At 40.5% G+C, this 23294-nt stretch overlaps 2 protein-coding genes across 3 annotated transcripts in view; both read right to left on the bottom strand.

Annotated features, from left to right (window-relative positions):
- prmt3 (protein arginine methyltransferase 3) overlaps nt 1-15290 on the bottom strand; it is a 59861-nt gene extending 44571 nt beyond the window's left edge. The window contains exons 1-10 of one of the 2 annotated variants that reach the window (XM_032515083.1): nt 15212-15290; nt 14812-14950; nt 13921-14003; nt 13781-13830; nt 13547-13652; nt 11273-11432; nt 10630-10771; nt 7643-7708; nt 6190-6311; nt 2104-2203 (exon numbers count right to left, since the gene is read on the bottom strand). In XM_032515083.1, coding sequence (XP_032370974.1) covers nt 2104-2203; nt 6190-6311; nt 7643-7708; nt 10630-10771; nt 11273-11432; nt 13547-13652; nt 13781-13830; nt 13921-14003; nt 14812-14950; nt 15212-15242 — 999 coding nt within the window. In that variant the 5' untranslated portion in view covers nt 15243-15290. The remainder of the gene's footprint in view (nt 1-2103; nt 2204-6189; nt 6312-7642; nt 7709-10629; nt 10772-11272; nt 11433-13546; nt 13653-13780; nt 13831-13920; nt 14004-14811; nt 14951-15211) is intronic. The other variant, XM_032515091.1, reaches the window with a different exon arrangement.
- A 2165-nt stretch (nt 15291-17455) lies between these two features.
- The window catches only part of htatip2 (HIV-1 Tat interactive protein 2), a gene marked incomplete at its 5' end in the record, with an annotated part of 7191 nt that continues 1352 nt past the window's right edge, over nt 17456-23294 (bottom strand). Inside the window, 6 exon segments of the mRNA XM_032515105.1 lie at nt 17456-17749; nt 18733-18965; nt 21139-21200; nt 21352-21489; nt 22689-22796; nt 22873-23062. Coding sequence (XP_032370996.1) covers nt 18734-18965; nt 21139-21200; nt 21352-21489; nt 22689-22796; nt 22873-23062 — 730 coding nt within the window. The 3' untranslated portion in view covers nt 17456-17749; nt 18733.

Genomic DNA, 23294 nt, shown 5'->3' on the forward strand with positions numbered 1-23294 from the left:
ATACATACATACATACAATATACATGAAAATTGGCCATTCTAAATTGGAAGTTACGCCGGATTGTATGGAAGAATCGTTTCCTGTGAATCCAGTAAGGTAATGGTAAAAACTACTAAATTGAAAGGTCATTACTGAATCTATATATTTTGAATGGATGATGCTAGAAAAGTGGTTGAAATGTCAGATTTTATGGTTAATCTTAGTTTTAAGCAATTTCATTTTGCTGAGAGAAAAGAGGTAGAGAAGAGGTAAACATAAGTAATGTTTCTCTGTGAACCAACAAGAGAGGTCAAATTATATTTTAGTAAAACACGTTTGAAATTAATGTTATGATAAAAAGGTTGTTTTTAGAGTCAGTGGGTAATGAGCAACTCGTTCTCACACTGAAATCGTAAAAAACGGACATTTGGACAATGGCTGCCAGCGTCAGAAGCGACGCAAAAAGCGCCTTTCAGCATGTTTGTAGAACGCACCAGGGAGAGGAGCAGCGACACCGGGTTTGAAGATGACGTAGCACTAAGAGCAACTACGGTAGCGAGTAGTATGAAAGGCCGAAGAATGTCTACTAGTAATGAATACTATAGCAATGACATCTCCAATTTCGCCCTGCGGTAATAAGACACTACCGCAGGGCATTACTACATTACTATATAACAAAACCATTAAAGTTTATTACCATCTGAAGCCATTTACACTGGGCAGAAAGCCTACTCCCGTGACAACGATCATTTTTCCATTTATTACAGGCAGATTGGAGGCCAGCTTCTGAAGTTCCGGCCACTCTGAGAAATGTGTGCCATCGGCGCCATGATGAGAAGTGACTGGAGGATTCTTGGATTTATTAGCGCTCTGTGAGCCGGTGTCATCAGAGATTACGCCCCCTATCCTTCACCATGCCACTGGCACGTCAACCACCAAATTTCAATTTCCCTGGTGAGAGGGTGGGAAGGCTCTGGCTGGCGACCCCTGCTCGTGACCCGGGGGTGTCACGATGGATGGGGGAGGTGGAGAGGGGACAGATACGGGATGCTCATGAATTAGGGATGACTTCAGCGGTGCGTTCAACTTTGGCCGTCCCGCCTGTATTGTCACAGAGAATCTTGCTGATAAATGGGCATCAAGGGAAAGGAAGACTGCTCTTCCTGCTTAGGTATTCAGAGAAGCTCATGGTCGAGTTTAGCCCCTTTTAAGCCATGTTTAAAACATGCATCACTGCTACTGGCACCTTGGATTCTGCACGCTCATTGGCTAGTAAAAGACCAATGTGTGATTAAGTTGAGCATCTACAATTTGTGCCTGTATGTGTTTGAAGATTTCAATGACTGTTCACACCATACATGTAAGCACAGTTATTGGCCTCAGAATAGGCCAAAAAAGTAGATGCACAGCAGCTGTAAATCGAATTGTGACACAGAGTAGCATTTCCTTTAGCTTTATTTGTAGAGACCTACTGAAACTGTATTTAAAGAATCACTTTTTGTGTGATGGTGAGTTTAGTTTGTATGTATGAATGTCTGTGATGTATGTTTTTCTTGAGTTCCCCTCAAGTTGTTTTGTTAACTGTCTTGTCTAATTGTGAATGTACTATATATTCTTGTCTTTAAGGACCCCCTCGAAAACAAGATGCTACCTGTTGACTTATAACAGTATAACAAATAACATTCATATTGGTTACTCATGAACAACTGAAAATGGAAGCCATTGTTAACAGAACTATTTATACCTGTGCTGTTCCTGTTTTGACAAGTAAAACATCTTCTATGGATTTTAATGCATTGGACCAAGGCCCTAACTTTGGATTCAACATTGTGGAGGTAAGATCTCACCTTTTGAGCAAAATTGAAATTTTGAGCGTCAAACACTTAATTTTCTGCTTTCTGTTGAATATTTCTGCAACAATTTGTGCCTTTTCTGCATTGTCATTTATGGTGCAAATGTCTTTATTTATTTAAAGGAAATTATAATATATATAAGTTTTTGGGTTGGGTGTCACTGGTTAGTTTTGATCATTGGGGGTTCGCAACCACCCCACAACTTTTTTTCATTCCCTGATTAATTCAGGAGGCTTCAGGAGTAAAAAGTGTGCGTAAATAGGTACTGACCATCCATTCTGAGATGATGATGTCCACCTTCTCCACAGGGAGCTTGATGTCTTCTATACGGCCTTTGATCAGAGTGATCTTGTCCTCCAGCTGGTTGGACCTGTGGGAAACATGCAAAAGTCAGATGACTGAGAAAAACCTAGCATCCGACAAACCAATGGTTCAAGAATAGGGTAGTAGTTCGGCTGTGGCGCACACAAAAGGTGGATACCACAAATCCCAATTATGGCAACCAAAGTCTGTCATAAAATAGGAAAATGAATGTGTTGGCCACTTAATTTAATTCATCATTTTTTTATCCCCATTGAGGAAATTACAATTTACACACTGTTAGTAATCACTACACACATGCCTGAAACACTCCTGGGCACTGCCCAGTGCCCAGGAGGTAAACTGGCATCTCTCCAGCAATCCACACACTGTACTTTGAACCAGCAACCCTCAGCTCCCAACCCAACTCCCTACAGACTGAGCTACTGCCACCCCACTTGGCAGCGGCAGTGGAACAACACAATACTGACTCATTATCATCTCATAAAGTTGATATGGCAAACGCACCACAGTCACCTATTTAGACAAACAACAGACACAGAGCAACATTAGCATTTATTTGACTTTGTGCGTCAGCTCACTCCATCCATCTTCATCCACTTATCCGGCATCGGGTCGCGGGGGAAGCAGCAGCTCCAGCAGGGGACCCCAAACTTCCCTTTCCCGAGCCAAATCAACCAGCTCCAACTGGGGGATCCTGAGGCGTTCCCAGGCCAGGTTGGAGATATAATCTCTCCACCTAGTCCTGGGTCTTCCCCGAGGCCTCCTCCCAGCTGGACGTGCCTGGACCACCTCCCTAGAGAGGCGCCCAGGAGGCATCCTTACCAGATGCCCAAAACACCTCAACTGGCTCCTTTTGACGCAAAGGAGCAGCGGCTCTACTCCGAGCTTCTCACCCTATTTCTAAGGGAGACGCCGGCCACCTTCCAGAGAAAACTCAGTTTGGCTGCTTGTACCCTGGATCTCGTTCTTTTGGTAATGACCCAGCTTTCATGACCATAGGTGAGGGTAGGAACAAACACTGACCGGTAGATCGAGAGCTTTGCCTTCTGACTCAGCTCTCTTTTCGTCACAACGTGCGATAAATGGAATGTAATACCGCACCTGCTGCTCCGATTCTCCCACCAATACTCCGCTTCAGCTCACTTGTCAATTTTAAGTTAGTCACTCTACTTTTGGCTCTGGTTTGGTCTCAACCAGCAGGTCATAGACTTTGTCTGCCTGCCATTTGGTGCTGGATAACACAGTGGTTTTAGCAGAGCTTTTTCCACAAAAAACAGCTGTATACTGTGAGTGGGAATGAGGTTGGTGAGAGCAATGAGAATAAGCCAAAACAGTAACGTTACATGCCATAAAACCAAACCAATGAGCTATAAACCGCTGAAAACGCTCCGTAGAGCTGAGGGGAACTGCAGCGTTGGATGGGGATTCTGTCGGTTCATCCCAAGAACGACCCCTTTCACATTACACAGTCATTTGACCCCTTGTTAATATAAAAATAGTGATTAGTGCAGCTTTAAGCCTCATTGATCCTTTAAGCCTTTAAGTCACTGAAGCTAAAGTAACTAGTCACATTAACTACATATAAACTTTACAAAATGGATGACGTAACCTAGATGTATATCCACACTGTGCAGCTAGCAATTTCCATACAGCTTTGAGCAAACTGTCCACATACAATACGTTATACTTCCAGTCTTCCTGAGCCGTGTAGTGAGTAACTGTGGGCCTGCAGAGGTGTCAGGCCCAGGTAGGGATTGTAAGATCAGTGCTGCTGTTTAAATGATCCTTCCTTTCAGACCGGCCAGTCTGGGTATCAATCTCTGTGAATATTCCATTATCATGACAGCTAATGTTACTGAGGACAGAACAATTACTCACAGCGGCCCAGAGTGCATTTCTGTGGCAGCGATCCTTATCTTTAACTGTCTCTCCCCTCTCTGCTGCTCTGCAACTGCCGCTATCACCTCCTCCCAGGACCCCCCCCACCCCCAACCCCATACCACCTCCTACACCTTTCACGAGAGGGAAACACTGTAATCTCATTATTGGGGTAATTTAGAGGACAATGTCAGGACTCTGGGGAGAGTCAGCATCTGTGTGGCTTTGAGGTAGGTGTGTGTGTGTGTGTGAGAGCGTGAGAGGGACTGTACATTTAATAATAAGTGTATATATTTGTTGTCTTTGTCATACAATTTCATTTTATGCCTCTTTAGGTATATGTGTATTCTCAAAATACAGACATTTCCAATATTGTTTTTGGATCTTTGATAACAAACTTAGCCCAAAAAGTAAGGAAATTTGTCTTTTTGGTAATAAATGTTATACCGTTGGAAAGCCTGTTTAGTTCCCTTTCAAATGGTACCCCATTTGTACAGAAAAGGCATTTGTGGGATGAGCAGCTGCGCTGAGTATGTAGTATGTGTGTTCATGAAAAATTTGCCATATCTTTGCTATTATCTTTTATTGCTTCTTTCAGGACTTGTACAAAGAAAAAAAAGAATGAAGATAAATGAAATTTGTGTCTAATTACCTTTGGTTTCTAAAATTACTTAACAGGAACCTTTACGTGAATCAAAACAAATTAACTAAACAATTGAACTTAATCAAAAAGAAAAACATCTTAACTTTTATGTTGCTCATGTTTTTGGGCTAATGAACGACAAAAACTTCAATAATAAATGTTTGAATATTTGCCAATTTGTCCTAAAGTACATGCATTCATAGTGCGTATTACTGTCTGAGCAGCATTCTATAATTGGCTGATAAACATCCAAACTGATAATCTATATTTACTTCACAATTAAAAAGTTGAATTTCACTTATCTACAAATCTGTTATCTAGGTTTTTTTGTTCCACTTTGTTGTCACAATTCAAAGCATTCTATTGGATAATCCATCAATTCCAGCCATTAAAAAAAACGTATTTAGACATTATCCATTAAGGACGTGACTGTGAAGGAAGGAAGTCACATCTAGCTTTTCATTTAAACTTCGGCGACGGAGTGGAGACAGGAGATGGATGCTCCTGCCCAACCAACAGGAGCCACTTTAATTACAATCCTGATATTAACACCGAGAGGAAACGGCCATCCACACACACACACAGGAAAAAAGGGCCTTAAAATCACAACCCTAGCAAACAGTAGATTTATAAATGAAATCAAGGACAAGAGTCTCTGTGTGTTTCTGTATGTACAGTATGTGTGTGTGTAAATGTTGTGTGAATGTGTGTGTGTGTGGGGGGGGGGTTACACGTCTTTCTTTAGCTGAATCTTCACCGCTGGCGAACCTTGGCTTGCATGCCAACACACACTCCAACAGTGAGTCAGTGGGCTGTAAAATTAAAACATCCTTTTCCTTCAGCAAACCCTGTTGATTTGCTTATACGACACTCTCTTACATAACGGTAATAATAGCAGTCATAATGGCCCCTGATTCAAAAATGCATTTTAGAGGCAGGGGTGTGATGGAGGAAGTGGTTGCAGGTAGATGTAGGGAAAGTGGAGGCTCTGGTGGTGGTAAATGACTCCACTGAACCAGCTGCTGGAAAACTGGAAACACACAGCAACTGAAATTGGACTGAGGACTTTATTAAAAATGTACCAACAGGGGGTCATTTACATGTGTGTGTGGGTGTGTATGTGTGTGTGTGCGAGACTGAAGGCCTCGGACAGTAGCTACTGCAGAGGAGAAGAGGCGAGGCGTGAATGAGTCCGACCGCTGGTGTAAATTCTGTGCATTATGGCCACGCAACTGACAGCAGCTCTATTGAAGTCAACCAGCTGCAACAAATAAAAGGTTGCTAGAGGTCACACAGACCTCTGCTCCCACAATCCTGTGCTGCACACAAAGGGAAGACCCGTAAAACTCTCGACTCCGGCTAGCCCGTTAACTGCCGACTGAAAGACGAGTTGCAGTTGAGTTTTAAATTTCACATTTTTCATTGCTGCGAGCACCATAAATGAAATCCCATATATATCTGAGGAACAGGTTTTGGAAGACAAGTGACTGCCTGTAGTGTGTGTGTCTCACCTGACTATGTCCATGGCCTGATAGATGATTTGTGATTGGTCGACTGCTATGACCTTCTTGGCCCCAGCTCTGGCAGCGAACATAGCCAGTATACCGGTCCCACAGCCCACATCGAGCACCACCTGCATGACGGGGGGGGGGGGTAATTTGAATATAATTTCAGGCAGCTTCATTTGAAGGGAAATAAAACTGTTGGCTGGAAACATTGTGGAGTGAATACGTTTGCTTATCAGATTCTTGTCTGGTAAAACTTCTTCCACAGCTGTTTTTTGGGTTTTTTTACAGTTATGGAGAAGGTATGTTATCACCCAAACATTTGTTAGCAATTTACAAGTGGATAACAACTGATGGGAAAATAGCTTTTGACCAAATTTCATAAGATTTAAGAGGTTATCTGGTTGCCGGTCTTCCACAACTTGACAGTTTTATTTTTAGGAAGAGCTGCAACACTTGCTATGCAGAAAAAAATATATGCTCATACCTAGAGCATAATGCATATGCTTCATAAATCTACTCAACATGACATTACAGCCGGTTGTACTAACATCTGGAAATCAGGTCATCCATGTGAAAGGTCTGAATGTGTATGCATGCTGTCCTCAGCACCTTTACTGATTAAACAGCACCCTCAAGTAAATTTTCCAACACGCCATTGTTGGAAAAACTTCTATTTTAGGTTCCCATAGGTTACAGTTAATTTCTTCGTCTTTGCCCCCGACTGGAGTTTAATGGCCGAGGCACAGCTGCAGTGACTGTACACGTCTCTATATGTAACACCGTGTTTATATGTGTCTCTTTTTAAGGCTTTAACCTCCTGGTAAGCGCACCGCTGCCTTAATGGGTTCACAGAGGGTCGCCAACACACTGCTGACACTACACAATGCACAACTTCTCATGTCTTTCTCCATATTTCTGTACTGCTCAGCCACTCCCTCTCTTTACAGTACTGAAACAAGAATGTCCCGTTTTGTTCTAGCGCTTCCTGTAGAAGGTGACACTTCCCTTTCGCCTGAACGTTTCGCTGTGACAGGGAAATGTACGTTCCCATCAACAAAACCTGCTCCCTCCTCTGCAGCCTCATCCCAGCACTAACCGGCAGCCGCCCATATAATGGATGGTCATGATACAGGCCACTGCTTCCAGCTACTAACGGCAATGGTAAAGAGAAAGGGTGGGGGCGAGTTGGAAGGGTTTTTGGGAAGGAGGGGTGGGGGTGGGGGCCGTTATGGGTTTGGTGGTGGATTGCATGTGTCTGTTATCAGCGCTCTGCAGTCGACATTCAAGCTAATAAAGTCACACTGTGTTTTAAATCACCTTACTAATGTCTTTCCTGCAAAATGCAAGTGTCTATTTCTATTAATAGGCCTGGCTGCACATTAAATCAGCTACTCTGCAAATACTGTATACATACCATAATAAACAATATCTGTTTACATTTCTTCAGCCGGCTCACCTTGTCACTGAACACTTCGGGGTTGCGGTACATGAAGTCACGGTAACTCTCCGTGCGCACTTTATCCTGTGGAGAGAATATTCACAGATGAAGACCGATACACGTGGACACCAACTTTTCTTGAGTAAAAAAGAAGAGAAAAAAAAGAGTTAAAAGAATATAAAATGTTAAAGTGTACGGATTGTAAGGGTTAAGGGAGTCTAACCTTTTGCAAATAATTTGCGTTTTTTCAGCTGCTTGTATTAGGATGCTTATGTTGTGAAGTTTAATTCAACATGGGCCTTATCAGCCCCCTCGGGACAGAACATCTCAGAGCATGGCATGTAAAGCTTTTTTTCTACACCGGCGCAGATAACAGCAGATCAAAACAGACTGCAAGGGATTCTTGGAAAATCCAGAGCAAATCTATGGGATAAATACAATTGGGAGGGACCTTGAAATTTCAAGTGGAGGCCAGGTCAGGACTCGCTAATTAACCTGCCAATCAAATCTGCCCACAAACCCCAGCAACTCCTCTCTGGAGGAAAAGCTACAAAATCTATTGAAATAACAGAAACATGCCTTGGTGCAAGATACCATTGAATTGAGGAGGTTCTATTCAATAGTTTGCTCTAGGAAGATATTTACAATTTAAAAAATCATTAGCAATGGGACTATGATAACCAAAGACTTATTCATTGTTCATTGTAAACAGTCAAAGAAGCTCTGGTATTTCAGTCATTCAACTATGACGTTGCCTTAAAAGACCATGAAAACACAAAAAATAATAAATAATAACAAAAAATTATACTGTAGAAAAATATCAAACATCAGTTAAAAGTTCTGGATGAAGGATTTGGGAAAACATTTAATTGCTATCTTTTTTACCAACACTGCAGCTGCAAATTAACTATTGTCAGGGATAGGTTCATATGTGTCCAAATCTATCTTAATACAAAACTTACATGCCCATGTGTACATTAAAAGAATTACAGGCTTTTGTCCGTCCCCTTGTGTGTTTGGCCGGACAGTGTTTCCTTACTAATAAGTGGCAGAGGGCCAGTAAAACAAACGAAAAGACCATAACTTAAAGGTGCCGTAGGTAGGACTGAACGAGGATGAATGCGTGAGCATGAGCAGTGACTGACACACAGACACCTCCCCTGGCCTGGACTGGAGGTTCTGAACACGGAGTGGTGGATTATTGCAAATCCCACTACAGGCTGTAGGTGGTGCCAGAGGAGCTGGATTTTTTTTAAATTACCTGCTTTATGTAGTTCTACTTGAATATTGAGTCAGTTTCAGCAAATATGACAAATTATCAGTGTTAAAAGTCTTACCTATTGGATCTTTAAGAAGATATTTGACTAGGTCAAATTTGTTGCCTCAGTTATACTTTTAAAATTAGGCCTGCACTATTAATTGCTGTAAAATCGCAATCTCAATTCACTCTGCCCATGATTTAATTTTTAAATAGCTTTTTTATTTTTTATTTACTTTGATTCTCAATTAATTTTACGAGCTGAGTGCAACACAAACGCTACTACTTTCTTCTGTGATTTTTAAACAGACTGTATAGAATAGGTTTTAAAGTGCTCCAAGCGCTGCAATGCTCTCCCTCCTCTTCATTGAAGCCTAAGTGTTTACAGGCTTGTGGTGATGTGCAACGTGCTATGGGTGCCAAAAGTCTGTTTGGTACTGCCAATCAGTTTTGTTTTGTCATGGTTCATGTGTGCAATAAACATCACACTTTGTGAAAAACAAATCGTGGCAGAGAATCGTGATACCAATTCTAAGCTTTAAATTTGTGATTCATATTTTTCCCTGAATCGTGGAGACCTATTTTGAACGCATTTTTGCAGCAAACAAGGACTTCTTGTCATGTGTTGATTTTGTCTCCCATCATTTACACTCCAACCATGTCAGGGATGAAAGATTACAGCAACCAATCACTCTTTAATTGAACATTTGCAATAAAAGCTATAATTGCAGATTAAAAAACGAGTCCAAGCCTCAGATTGAACCACGACGGCACACCGAAACTTTACACTAAATCTCAAAGGTGAGCTGAAAAGCAAACAAAGTGTGGCCAGTTTACATTAAAAAGATTCTCACCTCCTTCACGTCACACTGAATGATTGGTTTTATTAATCAGTGACAAATTAGAAGATCATTCATTTTATACGGTAGAGACTTACGTCTAACTCACGTCATACTCAGAAATCACGACCCTCTTCACTCTCCCACACACACACACACACACACACACACACACACACACACACACACACACCACACACACCACACACACACACACAACACACACACACAGTGTGGGCGTCTAAGGTGATGCACTCACGCCGACTTGTGAAAGAGTTGACCACATTCTACCGCAAAGCCCCCCCCCCCAAATCACGTGTTCTCTGCTTTCCTGAGGCTCTGGTGAGTTTACAGCCTGACGCACAACACGACGCAAAACTTAACAGTGCTTTGCACCAATCAGGACAGCCAACAGGAATATGTCTAAGCACTGCGGTAAGTAGAACAGGAAGGGAGGAGACAGAGCTGACCCCCCCCCCCACACCCACCCCTATGTACAGCTTGCTGACACTTTCAGGTTTCAGCATTTGAGCAGCGTAAAAATTTATATCCACAAGCAACCCCCATGCAGCAGCACTGCTGGTGTCTCACATGAGAGCGCTGCACTTATTGCTGATTTATCACTTTTGAGAAAATGTCTTGTCCTCAGTATCAATGTGTGCATAAAGATGATCATTTTCATTTACATGCTACATGGAAATCTTTCAGCCAAGACGTACGCTGATGAACCCACACTTGCGCCTGGGGGAAGTGACTCATAAGAATGTAATGAGACCTGCAAGCCTGGTCAGAGAGAGAGTGTGTGTGTGTGTGTGTGTGTGTGTGTGTGTTGTGTGTGTGTGTGTGTGTGTGTGTGTGTGTGTGTGTGTGTACGTGTGTACGTGTGTGCGTGCATGTGCAACTCAGACCTTCAGCATCTCCTCATGGATGCTATAATGGCCGTATGAGCTGAAGTAGGCCTCGTCCTCGTCCTCCCGGAGCTCGGCCACAGCGCCCGTGTTTCCAGATCTGCTGGTTTCTGCGTTCAGTACCAAACCTTGAGCCAGCAGCCTGAAAGAGCACCGGACAGATCTGCGGTTAACTTCTAATATTAGGACATGGGACAAAAGCACCAACCAGAGAGCAGAAAGCACACACAACCTTCATGCAGGACGTAGCAGTAAATGGAGAAGATGGGAGGCATTAATCTTTTTAACTCTCTTCCAACCCCCCTCCATCAAAAACCTCACTCTTTCTGTAATTTTCCCTTTTTGTCTCCCCCCCCCTCCCAACTCACTTTAACCTCCATGCTGCAGTGGAATTTTCCCATTGCTTTTTATCTTTCCCCTTCCTCCAAACTTCTTCCACAAGGTACTCTAGTTGGTGTTCCTACAATACCGGGTTCACTGTGTCCCCCTGCTGGCCTCAGGGGGTAGCGCAACCGCAAAGCAACACACCAAGAATACTGCAAGCTCCCACAACAAATCTAGATAAACATGAAATAAATTGATACACTACCATTTCAAATTTAGTAGTTATGAAAAAAAATGAAAATGCATAAACATCACGGACTTGAGTTTGTGCAGGTCATCCATGGCTCTGGCCAGGGCCTCCTCTGAGCTTCGGGCTCTCTCTTCAGCGGCCTGTGCCCTCTGCTGCAGTGCATCATGGGACTCTGCCCCAGACGATGGGCACATTGACGGGCTCGCCCCCTCACAGAGCTCCTCAGGGTCTGCGAGAAACACAGAGGGGGGAAGACAAACAGGCGTAAAACATATAGGCTCAACATCGTGACTAACAGGGTAAACATGCAATAATAAATAGTACATATTGTATATATTTTGTGTATTCATGCCCTGCCTGTTTTCGGTTGTATTTTAAATGGCTGCTGCACAAAATGTTTTCCTTGAAGGAACACCTTCCAGTGTTTTAATTGAACCTTATAAAAAAAAATAACTCTACGAAAGAAATGGGTGTTGGTTTGGTTTGGCGTGCTTGTTTGATTTCTGCCAGATATGGCAAAACATGTTTTAGCGACACATTTTCAGCAGCTACAAATGGAGCATAAGCTCAGATATCATCAGAGAGCAAGGGCTTTGTTGTGGAGCTGCCATTAAACAAACATACAGGGAGAAATACACTGCAGAGGAGGCACAGAGAGCCCGGCTGGGGACTGAAACAGGCAGGTCACTCCTGCATTTGCTCAACTGGAATATCTGTCGCACTTCACTCCACTAATGCTGCACCTACAGTGGCTTGCATAAGTTTACACACCCATGCTTAGGTTGATTAATAAGAGTAATAAATAAAAAAATCCAAACTTTTAAGGACACCAATATTCTTTGTGAATGAATAATGTACTGTAAATAAATAAATGTTCTTCCTCAAAATGAGAATGAGAATAGACACCCCTATGGTAAATTCTCATAGAGGCAGGCAGATTTTTTATTATTAAAAGACCAGTTATTTAATGGATCCAGGTTACTATGCATCCTGACTAAGTTCCCTTGGCCTTTGGAATTAAAATAACCCCCATCATCACAAACCCTTTACCATACCTAGAGATTGGCATGGGGAACTTTCCATGAGATCATCTCTCCATGCAAACCAGCTATTAAGATAACTGAAATAACACCAAGCCTATCTCTAGGCATGGTGAAGGGTTTGTGATGATGTGGGGTTATTTTAATTCCAAAGGCCAATGGAACTTAGTCAGGATGCATAGTGTCCTGGATCCATTAAATAACTGGTCTTTAAAAATAATGTCCCCTGTATTTTAAGGAAGAACATTTATTTATTCCAGATACATTACTCATTCACAAAGAAAATTCGTGCCCTTAAAAGGTGGGATTTTCCCAAAAAAAAATTTAATTAAGGCATTAAGATCAATTTCCAAAAGATGTTTTTTTATTCCTCTTTTAAATCAACTTTAGCATGGATGCTTATGCAAGCCACTGTACATGCAAAACTAAATCCTGCGTCTTGTCTAAGGGCTTTTTAAAAGGATTCTGAGAAACATAACTGATTGCAGGTAAGTTAAACACTGCTACAGCAGAAATCTGCTAAAAAAATGTACGATAAAATTCCATAAATTATTTTGTGAAGCCTACAGAACCCTTTACACTTCTCTCCTCTGGACCACAGCTGAGACCCAGGACAAACAAATACCAACAAATATCAGCCTGATCAATGTGAGCGTGTGGGTTTGTGATTGTGAGTGACCTACAAGCCAGTTCCATCAGGTGCTTTTAAAATCTAAAAACTTGTCCAACTACTATGGCTGTACAGTTTGAAGGTTTTTCATAACGTTGACATTCAAATGCTTTATTTACTTTTTTTGTATGTCAATTGCATGTCTATTAAACCTGGTATTTCTACACTGTTGCAGATTAGGCTACACAAATATTTGTAGTATTATACCATTTTGTAGAAATAGATTCCACTTATTGGCCGTGTAAGATTGCTTCAGACTCGTGAGATCCAGACATTTCTTGTTGTAGCATAATGTTTCTATAAGTCTAAAGGCGTGATTGGTATTTTGCCATGATTTTATGCCCCAATTGGATCAGCCTGCTGCCGAAAGCCAATATGTATTTATGTTTTATAATACTGAAGAGTTAAATATTGAAAATGTATTTAATAAAAGTCAGTATTTCTGAGGAATTTGTATTTTTTTAGTGTGATGATAGACATAATTAGCTTCATTCAAAAACAAAAACTGCATTTAGTACAGCCCTACTGACAAGACCACCATATTGGTCGAGATTGTTACTCAAACTGCAGTCAGTTACTCAAAAATGTAAAAACAAAAATCTGTGGCATGAAACTTGAAGCAGTTGCTGTTACCTGTCTGCAGCAGAGGGTCGTCCTGTACGACTGGTCGCAGGAACTCTTCGCCCTCCCAGGGCAAGGGAGCGTCTGGCAGCCCCGTCAGGCAGGATGCAACACATTTCTACAAGCAAAGATATCAAATCATAAAAATATCCATCAATCCGATTGCACTTTTTATAAGCCAGAACAACAGAAATGTAACAATGTGGTGTGATTACTGAATCCCATCTCATTACAGACAGTACTTACTGTTGATCGTATGTAGTTGATCATCTTTATGTAACCGTAGTCATCTAGATCTAATAAGGAAAAATAGGGTGAGCCATTTTAACAAAACTCAATAATCCTATGGTTCTTAAGTGATGCAGGGAGCATCTGTGTCTACTTACTGTGTTTTCTTATCAAGTCTACTAGGTTGACCTGGTGCTCTGCTGTGCAGTGCTGCAGGGTGGCAGGCACAGAGCTCAGCAACCTGAAAACCAAGTTACTAATGAGTTAGGAAAATCTGGTTTGTTGAAATGTATAAGCTTACACATATTAATCTTTCAAAATCAGAGTCTCAGTTGTGCTCTCCTCATTACCTACAAAGCTCCCTCCCACCTCACTGACCTCCTGCACCGACATACTCCTACCTGCACACCCCCAACCTCCTCCACCCGGTCCCAGCAGCGGACCAGGGGGCACAGGGCCTTCCCCATTAGTGCCCCCTCACTCTGGAACTCTCTTCTCCAACAGATATTCAGATATTCTCCCTCAGTCCCCTCTTTCAAAACCCCACTCAAAACCCCACCTAGTTAGATCTGTTCTCAATCCTCCCAAAATAATCTTAATCTTCTAGACCAGGGGTCTTCAACAGGGGGTCCGCGACCCCTAGGGGGTCCGCGGAGGTACTGCATGGGGGTCGCAAAAGTTTTGGTTGATTAGACTTTTTTTTATATCCCCCCCCCCTGCAATTTTTTCCACTAATTGAAATGTCTTTAAATACACATTAACATGAATTCAACACACTGTAGTAAACAGATAAATGGAGGCAGAAGATGTCTTTCAGTCATCAATGCACACATGGCACTATAGGACCAGTTTGATATAACACAATTTTATACAATATATATAATTAGGGGGTCCCCGCTCCATCTTGCCATCAGTTTGGGGGTCCTTGGCCTGGAAAACGTTGAAGACCCCTGTTCTAGACTGATTTTGAGCTTTTAAATAGAAACACCTAGCGAGAGTGAAGAGGCACCGTTCGGATACTACTAAGTCAAAATGCAAAGTCACGTCACCTGTCACAGAACAGACAGGTAACGGTAGCTGTCTGACTCTCCTCCTCCTCATCCTCCATCCACTGCTCTTCATCATTGTCAACGTCTTCATCATCTTCGTCAGAGAGCTCGGGCATCTCGTCAGCAACTCCATGGCCGTCTGTCAAAGTTAAACCCTTATTACAGCTGCATGTAGCTACGTGAGTCACTTCTGCAGTGACGAAGTAGCTAAAGCTAATAACATTGCCCAGATAAAGTAGCATTAACGTTACAGCGGGGCAAAAAGGGCCGCTAACGCGTCGTGTGACGCAACACAAGTCAAAGTTCATTAACTGTATACGTAATGGAAATTGTCGCTAGCCAAAATAAGCACTTTCGTGTTTAACAGTTACAGTTTTGGTGGTTTAAATGTGCTACTTACCACACTCACGTGGGTCTGTGTATTCTGCCATGATGTCGCCTTGGTTTCAGTGGACTTCCTGGTGACGTTAGGTGACGTAAAGAAGGGGCGGGCCGATATGGTCAGTAGAGGCACTTCCAGAGGAACACCACGAGATGTCGCCAAAGTTTAATTTATGACGCAGCGGCGCTTCACGTCATCTGCCCAAGCAGGGGATGAGTATGACACCTCCAGATCAACAGGCTATTTTAATTGTATTATCGCCCATTAAACACACTAGATCTTCCACTCTATGCAGACCCACAGTCATCTGCTAACCTCTACCTCCAAGTTTACCATTATTATTCCTAATATGAATAATAATTTTAGAACGCTGGTTCTATAATCTTAGCCTTATGTGCTTACAGGTAAAATAAGTTTTGAGGAAACACCATCAGCATCTAATTGTTTATAATACTAATAATAATAATACATTTTATTTAATGGTGCCTGTAATGGCACTCAATGGCACCTTACATCACATAGGATCAGTAATCAAACATGCAATGAGCAACAGAGCATTGGGCAGCAATGAGGTAACATCGGTTTAAAATAGATAAGACAAACAAAGCTTTTTTAATTTATTTTTTTTCTTAATTCAACCCATAGACTGTTTGAACTGCCGTACATTTGCTGTTACCACATTCAGTCACAAGGCGGCGCTGCTAGGTCAAGGAACGAATGGGCGAGTGTATTTGAAAATCAGATCTCAAAGACAAATTCAAAGTGCTTTACAGAGCAATGAAATATATATCAAAACAAAATAGGAAAAATAAAATTCAGCAAAGTGGAAGAAATAAGTTAAAATAACATAAAATAGAGATAAAGTCTAGGGACACCACTTGATTGTGTCTTATTTTATTATCTGGTCTGGACCTTCAGTACACATTTATTCCATCTTTATGTTTTGTTGTATCTTGGACAATCAACACACTATAAAAAAACGAAAAGAAAAAATGATCTGATAAAAACACAAATTAAAAAAATCATATAGAAAATCAATCCACATCCATCAAGTAAGAAAACAAAGGATGAGTTTGAGAAGGAGCAGGCAGAAGCATAATGCTTATTAAGTCCTGCCCCTACTACTATATGTAATATTTATTTAATATATGCATAGTGCAGCATTTAAAAATTGTAAGTCATGGAGCAGCTTTCAGCTCACCCAGTAAGAGCGCTTGCCCCATGTGGGCTGAGTCCTGCAGCGGCACCGGGTTTGAATCTGACCTGCGGCCCTGTGTTGCGTCTCATCCCCCCTCTCTCCGCCTTTCATGTCTCTCCACTGTCAGTAATGAAGGGAAAAAGACTAATCTTTAAAATAAAAAATTGTAAGTCATACAACCAAATAATCAACATACAACTATACATTCCCATTCATATATTTAGGTCCCCTTTCTATATTGGTCAAGTATTGTTTTCTTGACTCTTTATTTGTGAACTGGTTGTTTGATTATATTGGTTACACCAATCCACAAAGTCTCCCCACAAACTGAAATACACACGCTGTTAAGAGCTGTTTGTAGGTCCCTGGGTAGAGCGCGTGCCAACATACAGAGGCTTACTTCTCGACACTGTGGCCGCAGGTTCGATTCTGACCTGCGGCCCTTTGCCGCGTGTCATTCCCCCCTTTCGTGTTTTTGCTGTCCTGTTACAAATAGAGGCCTAAAATGCCACACAGAAAAAACATTTTAAAAGAGTAGTTTGAACAAGAGGTTGTTTGAGGGTTTACACCATATTCTAGATATTAGACATTGCATGCTAGCACATGCATAGTTGAACTTGGTTCCCACATGATTTGTCTTACAAGAAAACAAATTCTCCAAGAAAAGTAAGATCATAGGTTCAAATTCATCATGGACTCAAACTGGCTGTATAGCAGTTAACACCTTAAATTCATAACTTCTAGGATCATAATTCTGTTTTAGAGACATGTAGACAAAATTACTAACCAAACCCTGATTCACCAATTTCATATAAACATGTTGCATTGCTGGTATCCCATTTCAAACAGAAAATCATATCTTCAATAGATAGCATTGTGTCTGCATGTTTCAGATACTGTTAAATCCATCCAAACAAACACTGTTACTTACCTGTAATATAACAAAGCATAGGTATTATCTATGCGTGCAGTGTATGCCGCACAGATGTAGACATCAGATATTTATATTTATGTGGATAGTCATTATGGAAATGTTTACCGAAATCAAACACACACACGCACAGTTAAACATTCATATTTTAATGAAAAGATTAAAGACATCCAATATTTTAATCTAGTGTAAAATAAATTCAAGCATTCACTATAAGGCAGTTGTTTAGTGGGTTGTCTCTGAGCACACGTGCACATCGAATGGTCTTGCAACAGTTCCCTGATGAAAATATAACAGTATCATTTTAAGACCCAATAAATGCAACCCAATACAATTTTTAAGTAATGTGAAAATCCTTTGACATCATGATGATGATATAAATAGTGTTTGTAGTATATAGTCCTCTCTGTAGATCTGTTGAAATTACCTGAAAAGAAAAATGTTTGGGGACATGTCACACAGAGAAGCACAGTAATGTTTGAAGTCCAAAGAATTGGCCTAACTTTGCACAGGTACAGTTTTAGAGCAAAAGGAATATGGCTAAATCAGTTTTGCATTTCGTTAGGAGAGTACATTCTATAAATGTTTACCACAGCCGTAAGGGGGCTGTGCCAAAACATGAAGGAATCTAAGCTCAAAGTAGGTCAAGAGTACACACTGCCATTTAAGTCTCTTTCACGTTAACAGGACTAAGGCATTACCATTAAAATGGAGACAGAAAACTAAATATTGCTTCCATAAACAAATATTAATACTGTGCAGCATGCAAACACCCATTTGTGTGATGTCCTGTGTCTAAATGTAAATGGACTGACATTCATAGTCATCAGATTGGAGTGGAGTCCAACATGGGTCAGTCCCATGTCAGGAAACATTGCTTGATCATGTGTTATCGGTAGAGTTGGGTGGTATCCAAATGTTGATACCGTCAAACCTCCTGCCTATTTTACTGCGATATACAGTATTACCATAACTAATGAAAAACTATGACGTAAGGCTTAGACGGCGTCACCAAACTGTTGGCTTGTGCCACCACCGTTCACAAACTGAATACTGAACACTAATACAGAAACACCTCTCCCTTCTCATTAGGTCAGAACCCCAAACGCTGCCAAAACTGCAGAAGTCGTGTTGTTCTTCGAGACCAGGTCACTTGGTGAACAACTTGCTATCCCCCCCCCTTTTTTTTTTTACCTCCACACTGTCAGACGATGACAACCACACGTAAGCATTTTTAGACATCAGATAAAATAAATTTAATATTTTATTAATATTTACTCCTATATAAGTGCATTGCATTTTTTTTTAATGACTGTATTTAAACTGATACCGTTGCCATTTTTAAGACCCCCCCCTGTAAACCGTATAACCGCCCTAGTTATCAGTGTAAATGGGTAATATGTTTCTAACCTCACTTCGTTTCCTGCTTTCTCGCTGTGCTCTTTCCCAGACTGGCGATGGCTTTGTTCTCCAGGATCTCCGTCTTCTGCTCGGGTTGAAGCAGAGTGTTTGCCACCATCGCTTTTGCCACCGCTTGGATCGAGATGGCCATGGACGTAGAAGACACAGAAGAGAGAGCACTGAAGAATTTCCTGGCGAGCCACTCAGTAGGCCGACTCTCCTGCCTGTCTACCAACAAAACCCTATTGGAGAGAAACACAAAGGTACTGATGATTTGGTCGATTAGATCGAGCTGAGTTATTTGATGGTTAACAACCACTTCATACTGTAGATTTGACATGTATTTCTTTCCTCCACTGTGGTAATTAACAACATTGATTCTCAATATGTCACTTCTAACAAAAGTCGCATGGTGTCACGAGTGCCTTGTTTACTGGATGGAGTAGTCGTAACCTGTCCAAAAATAAGCAGCAGGGGAGTCGACACAACCTCAATCCCAGTCCATGAAACATTAGTAAAGCGTATTGTTTATGCTCTTCTTCTTAGAATTGATATCACGATTCTCTGCCACAATGTTTTTGACCATGACAAAACAAATTGGCATTACCAAAACAAGGTTATAATAGTTTAGCATTTTTCATTTTTTTAGTTTTGTTTTAACTTTTTGTTTTCAAATTCAGCTCAACTAGTTTTAAATTCGTTTTTAAAGTGGGTTTGCTAGTTTAGTTTATTTTTTATTTTTTGAAAATGCTTAGTTTTAGTGTCTTTTTTGTAATATGGGTTATTAGTCAGGGGGTTCGAAAAGGTCAGAAAAAGTATTGTGTAATAATAACTCAAAACATCATACAATTTTAGAAATATGTATTCACAATGTATTCAACAATAACACCAGTACAAACAATGTACATATGATGAGGATGATGATGAGTAGAGGTATGTAAACAGTCAACACAAGACGCCGCAGTAAGTGCAGAATGTGTTTGACGTGTTCCAGGAGAAAACCCTAAATAGCCAACAGGCTAAAGAAGACAGACATCAACAGCTGTTTTGACCTTTGGTTCCAGTAAAGTGGCAAACTTTTTAAAGTCAATCGACTTACTCAGTTGTGTGTGGCATGGACTATGTTGTTTGTTGTGTTCAATTTTACATGTAATGTCGGAATTATACACTTCTACGGGGAATGTCGGGGTCGGAAAGATATAACGTTGCTCTATGAAAGACATTGACGAAGACGAAACCTAATGACATTTACTCAATAATTTTAACCAAACAGATTTTTTTTTTTTGCACCTACAGCACGTTGCCCATCACCACGAGCCTGTAAACACTGAGGCTTCAATGAAGAGAACGGAGAGCTTTGCAGCGCTTGGAGCACTTTAAAACCTATTTTATACGGTCTGTTTAAAACTCAGAAGAAAGTAGTAGCATTTGTGAGGCAGTTGGCTTGTAAAGTTAAATGAGAACCAATTTTAAAAAATAATAATTTATTTAAAAATGCAATCGTGAACAGGGTGAATCTAGATCTCAATTTTATAACGATTAATCGTGCAGGCCTAGTGGACCGTTCAATGCAGCAGGCTTTGAGAAAGTAAAAAATGGAACTCATGAGCAGAGAAAGTGGCAGTACTTTCCGTCAAAAGAGGGCAATTCAAGTCCAGCTGCATGTTCCATTTGCAACACTGTGGTGGCAAGGCCCCTAAACACTACACAACATTGCCGCTGTTGAAACATTTACGTGTGAAACAACCGAAAGATTACGACTTGTGCATGAAGTAATCTACAGACAGCGGCCAAAATGGAGCAACTTCAGGTACGGCAAGTCACAGCTAAAATCTTATGATCATTACAGTTAAAATTAAATGAAAAATGCACTGCTGTGGACATTGTTTACTTCATTAGTATGTTTACTGTGTTAATGGACTGAGGATGGGAGTAGGATTTGGTATTTGGTTTCGGCTTCTTTGACCAAAACCCCAAAAATATGGATTCGGTGCATCCCTAGTATCAATTAATGCCGACCATACACTAAGACTTTATAAAAGACTACAGTCTGACAATCCACACATCTAAAAAAATTCGTCATTCCACTCAGCATTATGAACTACAAGCAGCTATCAGATGTAATTATCCCTCTCCACATTCCCACAATCCATTGCATTTTGTGTGTTTAGATAATGTCACACGCCTAACAAAGCTGACTGCAGTTTAGTTGGAAGAGGATGCATATTCTCACGCACATCTGTGCAAATATTTGGTATTGGTCAAGTTGACAAGATGTGGTTTAACAGTTTCTCAATAAGAAAACACTTCTGTACATCATGTATTCATGTTTGTATTTTTTAGTGTCTCATTTGGTGATTTGGAAGTAAAATTATTTGATTATTAATTGAGTAAATAGATAGACAGATGGCTCACCCTGGTCTGTAAATGGCAAATCTGTCGAAACCCAGCGCCTCAATCTCTGCTTCCACTTGTCCCTAGGAAAAAAAAAAAACACATTTCATGTTGATCTTTCAGTGACTGCCAAATGTTATCGTTCAGTGATATACACAGGTATACTTCAGTTAAAAGAAATAAAAGACTTCAGTATGTGGCATGCAGTAGAGGGAGGAAATACAATACCGATACCTTGACTCTGAGGTAGAGGAAGTTGCTGTTTTTATCAGCTCCTCTGGAGGACTCCAGGTGGAACTGGGTGCTGCCTCCTGCTTTGGCGAGCTCTGCTGATTTTAGAACATAGTCATGATCAACGCGGATGAATCCTTCCTGAAATAACAAAGAGAAGAAACAGAAGATTTATTTTGAATGCAATTAACAGTAACAGGTGTCTGCCAAAGAATTAAGCTAATTAATTATTTGTTGATTTGTTTAAGTCAGATAATAATGTTGTAAATAAATAATGTAACATTATTTTTGACTGGACAATAATTCTTCAAGATATTTCAATATAATAATAGTGTGACAAAATGATCATATTGATATACTTAATCGTTTCAGTTAAGTCAAAGTGACAAGTAAATCTTTCCCAGAATCTATCACATATCCAGATATTAATAACTGAGAACAATAAAAAACAACAACATTTGACTAAATGTGACAAACACAAGCTCATCATTTTTAACATATTAATATTGAGGTAACGCTGTGATTATTGTTGCACTCTCTTTTCATACAGTTCCTCCATATGTGTAAAGCTAAAGACTGCTGCTTTGATAAAGTGGCCAGTATAAGCTTATGATATATTGGTATAGCCATAGATGTTTGCCAGTTAGTGGCAAGAAATGGCAGAATGCTAAAGACATGTTTGAGTTAATTTAGAAAAAGCAACACTATTACATAGCTGGTCCATCCTGTGTCTTGGTCACACAAAAAAAAAGAATTTGAAATGGAACAACAACCTATGCGTTAATGTGAATATACTGTATATACATTGAACAAAATTATAAACGCAAGACTTTTGGTTTTGCCCCCATTTTTCATGAGCTGAACTCAAAGACTTTTTCTAAGTACACCAAAGGCTTATTTCTCTCAAATAGGGTTTACAAAAATGTCTAAATCTGTGTTAGTGAGTGCTTCTCCTTTTGCCAAGATAATCCGTCCACCTCACAGGTGTGGCATTTCAAGATGCTGATTAGACAGCATCTTGAAATGCCACATCTGTATTGGGGGGAACTGGGGGGTCCAAAAAACAGTCAGTATTTGGTATGACCACCATTTACCATTTAGAAACAGTCTTACATCTTTGAGTGCAGCTCATGAAAATGGGGGCAAAAACAAAAGTGTTTCCACAAAATTTTAATGGGATCCCTATAAAATAAAAAAAAAGAAGAAAAACATTATGAGTACAGTACAGATACTGTATACTATATTTTGGTTATTGTGTGCTACAGTAGTTTTACTACAGTAAAACCTTAATTGATTCAACAGTGAAGTATCCAGATATGGATTTATAAAGTTTAACTTACAGTCCCTGCTTTTGCTTTGGTTGTTCCCAGGCAGCAGTAGCCAACATCATGGCCTTGGAAGGCTGCAGCGTAATCGTCAAGCTTCTCAAAGTCGACCACCTCTTGTAGCTGGAGGCATAAAAGACATAAGAATGTCACTATCAACATAATTAACAACAACTAAGCAGAGAATTAACTCACTGACCAGGTTTGCATATGCTTTGTCCTCAAAGGTGAGCTGTCTCCTTCCGATGAGAGTAATCTTGGAGAAGATGTTGCGCTCCAGCAGCTCTTGAAGCAACATCTTGCCCGTTTCCCCAGAGGCACCGAGGATGAAGCAGCTTTTATTTTGCTGCTGGAACTTTTCCTCTAGAGTCTTCATGTCCTCGGCCATGCTGTGTGCCCAAAAAAATGACCAATGGTAAATATACAAATTAAGGGGGTGCAAAAAACAAAAAAAATCGATTCATATTTGAATCACGATTCAAGCTCTACCGATCAAAAGTGATTCATAGAATTCCAAAAATCAAGTCATATTAAAAAAAAAAAAGTTTTTATTGTATGTCAACTGCAATCACATTTTAGATAGATAGATAGATAGATAGATAGATAGATAGATAGATAGAT

This window comes from Etheostoma spectabile, chromosome 1, assembly GCF_008692095.1.
Source record: "Etheostoma spectabile isolate EspeVRDwgs_2016 chromosome 1, UIUC_Espe_1.0, whole genome shotgun sequence".
Taxonomy (NCBI): Eukaryota; Metazoa; Chordata; class Actinopteri; order Perciformes; family Percidae; genus Etheostoma; species Etheostoma spectabile.